Source organism: Morone saxatilis, unplaced genomic scaffold (assembly GCF_004916995.1).
Source record: "Morone saxatilis isolate NCDOM2014 unplaced genomic scaffold, NCSU_SB_2.0 Contig3, whole genome shotgun sequence".
NCBI classification, from domain to species: Eukaryota; Metazoa; Chordata; class Actinopteri; family Moronidae; genus Morone; species Morone saxatilis.
The window spans coordinates 12,216,082-12,220,300 of record NW_023339873.1 but is presented as its reverse complement, the minus strand read 5'-3'; the positions used below and the strand labels follow the sequence as shown (position 1 = coordinate 12,220,300).

At 42.0% G+C, this 4,219-nt stretch overlaps 1 protein-coding gene across 1 annotated transcript in view; it reads left to right on the top strand.

Moving 5' to 3' along the window:
- Positions 1 to 4,219, top strand: part of LOC118336926 (14-3-3 protein beta/alpha-1-like) — a 7,628-nt gene that overhangs the window by 1,969 nt on the left and 1,440 nt on the right. Inside the window, exons 3-4 of the mRNA XM_035673692.1 lie at positions 2,364 to 2,487; positions 4,034 to 4,208. Of these exons, the coding sequence (XP_035529585.1) occupies positions 2,364 to 2,487; positions 4,034 to 4,208 (299 nt within the window). The remainder of the gene's footprint in view (positions 1 to 2,363; positions 2,488 to 4,033; positions 4,209 to 4,219) is intronic.

Here is a 4,219-nt window from a genome sequence, read left to right as displayed (position 1 = left end):
GGGGGGCTTTCACCTCTTGTTTAATCTAATGCAACAGCACAGATTGGTGCTTTACATTATTTCCTGCCTGCCTTGATAATGGATTAGAGGAGATACGGGTGGAAGCTTAGCTGTAAGATTGAGATAATTTCCCCGAGCTGCTGTCTTTAAAAACGCACCGCAAAGCCGCAGTGGCCATTCGTTTTTCACCAGCTTTCAGCTTTGTGTTCCTGAGAATATACACTGTGACTCAGCTTCCAGTATCTCCGCTAGTGAGTGTTGACCGAGGGTTCGTCAGCGGAGGAGGGTGTGTCGGTCATCGTGCCATAACTTGTCTGCAGACCAGGTTACTTTAAAGGCAGAAGTGCAGAGACCGCAGTAGAAGAGTGAGCTGCGTGTGTGCCCCTCTCTTTATTTCCTGCAGACTACACAGACGGACTTACACCTCAGCTGAAAGCCGGTCTCAGCTGGGAGGCAGCAGAAGCTCGGGGATGTTTGGCTTCTAGTTTCCACACGAGATGTGAATGTAGGGCTTGTAGAGCAGACAGGCTGCCAGCTGAGAAGATTGAGCCTGTCCAGTCTTCTTCTGACACTGTAGACGGCACCTGAAGCTTCAGAGTAAATCAAATACTACAAGAATGTGAATCAGGTTCACCTCTCCCGGCTGTCATAGACTGCCACATGCTTTTCTTGTTCAGTCATCTTTGTGTCTGATTGTGATTTGCTGAGTGAAGAAATACCTACACACATAACCAGTCAGGCTTTAATCCATCAACACTGTTTGTGCTTTCTGGTGACTGAAATCAGAGCTTTGTGTGAACGCACTGAGAGCAAGGCTACTCTTGTCTATTGTGCAGAGCATGCAGTGAAAGAAGAGTGCTTAGTACTTGGAGACGTGCGCGTGTTTTGGCCGAGCCGATCTTTGTGTCAGTAAATGACTGGGGAGTGGCTGCTGCGGTGGGTTTGGCTCACACACGGGTTGCTTCTTTCTCCCAGCACTTGGAAGGGAAAGCTGCTTTTTTTTATTATTTTTCATTTATTTCTTTTTTCTTTTTAGGTTGAAAGCAAAGATGATCTTTATCACCATCATCTATTGTAAGCACCTTTATTGTCTCTCAGTCAGGATTGTCATTAGGGTTGAGTGAACGGTTAATCTGCTCTCTAAATCGGTTAATTTGAGCATAATCCACAGTTTCACTGACACAGATTAGCCATGGTAATCTTCTCGTGTCCATTTAAAGACAGATGACTTAATCTACAGTGTAATCACAAGATGGGATTTGCAACACGCGTCTTATATTTCTGCTACATTACCACTTCTTTTACTACTATTATTATATTGTTTTAAAGAACTGGCAACTAGCAGTGTAGTTGCAGATTGCAGTTCCCTCGCTTCACCCTCCCCTTTCAAGCACAAACCAGAAACTCAGCCAGTGTTTGTTTGTTCTGGGCTGCTGTAGAAACATAGTGGAAGTCTACCTGTGGTGTATGTACACATAAGAGGCTCACTCTAAGGTAACAAATACACAACGGTCCTTATTTTCAGGTGATAACGCGTTAATGAAAACATAGTTGTGTGTATTATATTCCATTTCTGCCAATAGATCATTTTAAATCTCACACACTGGGCTTTTAAATCCTCTTGCTGTTTTATGAGTTTACGACTAACATTTTCTTGTCAGCTGTTACCTTTGACCTTATTTCAGCATTATATAAACTGGAGACTGGGCGGCCCCGAACTTGCCAGCCAGTATACGTTCACACGCTGCCTGCGTGGTCCTTCTTGAGCTCCGTGGCGGCCGGGAGCATGACGCAACACGGGCAGCGCTTGAGTCTTACCCTCGACTTTGCTAGTGGAACATTTGCGAGTATGTTTCAGTGAGGAATACAAAAAAGGATACCATGTCTGTTAAAATAAGCAGTAGGACCCCAAACTGTGCTGACAAGAGGAGAGCGCTTCTCCAAAGAGAGGAATCTGGGGCAGAAGACAGTTAGGACACACTAGAGGCCTGGCCTGGTTGTACACAATTTTGGAGCAACTTTAGCTGAAGCTGACACAGAGCGAAATGTTTCCTCTAAATGGTACCGGCTGAGCACATGTACTTGATTCTTAATGGAGCAGAACTGTACCCATTAATCACTGAGCTGAACAGCTATGAAGAGAAAAGGGAGTAGTGCTCTCTAATGCTGTACTGAGCCACACCTAAATCTAGTCTCACCTTTTATTTGCCACCGTTTGACTAGTCTGTAAATGTAGCATGAAGCCTGTTTCAGTGAATTCTGATGTAAAATCATGTTTCAGATTGTGTTCGTCATCAGTGTGATTGTGTATTCTGTACTCGGTGCATCTAAATAAATCAATCTGACCTTTTCTCTCTTCACAGAAACTGCTGGATGATTATTTAATTAAAAACTCCACAAGTCCCGAGAGCACAGTGTTCTATCTAAAGATGAAGGGCGACTACTATAGATACCTCGCCGAGGTTGCAACTGGAGATGAGAAAACAAGTGAGTTTACATTTATTTATTATATGTAGAAAGGTATGTCTTACTGTTGAGTGTTCAGTGATGTTTTTTTGTTTCTTACTACTACTACTACTACTTTGCAGTGGGGAGTCTTTAAGCCCACCCCACCCTGTCGTTTTTTTAATCTGGGCCTCTTCACACCCCAAATAGGAATGTGTCAGATTTTGTCTTGGAGCTAAGAGCTGGAAATGACATCAAGTAGGGCAATGCCTCACAGGCGTGTGACCACAGGGCCCCATCTCATAGGACGGTAAAACAGGAGTGGGAGGAAACTAATTAAGAGGGCCTCTAGCTTTCCTACAAGTAAGAATAAAGTGACAGAATTTCACCCCTACCTTGAATCACCGCTCTCGTATTAGCATTGTGTATTCCAGATTGAACCTCTTTATTAACTAAAGGGAATTGGTGTGCTGATACAGAAATGTCCCTGCTGTCTGATCAGTTACCTGGGCGTGCCTCCTAATACTAAAATTGGTTATAAGTTGTTATTCAAGAGTTATTTGTTACAGTTATTGTCTATAATGTTGTAGTTCCCAAAAGACGTGTTAAGGAAGCTGACAACTTCTGAAAAACTGATCATGAAATCACCACTGCGTGTTGACTGGGAGGCATTCTGCCACGTGGATTCCCAGTATTTCCACACTTCCACTTAAATGTCCCTTAAATAGATTCAAGGCTAGATGAAACATCTTTAATTGTTCATAAGATGTCAAAATAAAATGTTAAAGGTCTGTACTTTACTTATTGTCAACAAATGTTACAAAAAGAGAAACTAACAATGCATAAGTCTGTGCTTTGTTTCCCCACCCTGTCTGTGGCTCTCAGCCCCAAACCCATTGGTTCCTTCACAAGAAAAAAAACATCCACTATTTCATTTTCAGGGGGGAAAGTTTAGTAATTTCCTGAATTTACTTACTTTTTTTTTTTAGCAAAATTTACTGAAACTGGAGTCAGCAGTGTTTTTTGGGGACCGCTTTGTAGTCAAGTCATGTTATTGTTCATAGGATTAGTTTACAATCTGAAAAATAAAGAATCTCACCAGTCTTTCAATGAATTGGTTGACGTTTTGGAAAAATTTGCTTACTGGCTTTCTTGCCAATAGTTGGATGAGAAGATTGCGACTATTCACATGCTTGTACAATAAATATGCTTAAGCCAGACACTGATTATCTTAGCACAAAGTCTGAAAACTGCTTTAGCTACCCTGGGTCTGTCCAAAGGTAACATAATCCAACTATCTCTGCTGGATAAAACCACAGATTTGTTGTTTTTACACTTTGAACTATATGGTATAGTCGAACTATGCTTTACTCTTATGTTCGTTCCAGTCAGTCAAAATGTTTTATTTTTGTAGCTTTGACTAGAAGCGTATAATTTTCAAAACTATGTTATTATCTAAGATGCCATGCTCGGGCGGATTTAGGTGAAATTAAACTTCACAAATTACATTGCTGCAAGTGGACTTGTAGCTCAACCTTTACATATAAATAAATGTACTATATTCTGGTTCTTTCCTTTCTGTCTCCAGAGACCGTTGAAAGCTCGCAGCAAGCATACCAGGAAGCGTCTGACATCAGCAATGAAAAGATGGACTCCACACATCCCATCCGCTTGGGCTTGGCGCTTAACTTCTCCGTCTTCTACTATGAGATCAAGAACTCCCCAGAAAAAGCCTGCGAATTGGCTAAAAAGGTCTGCAGACTGTCTTTCTCAC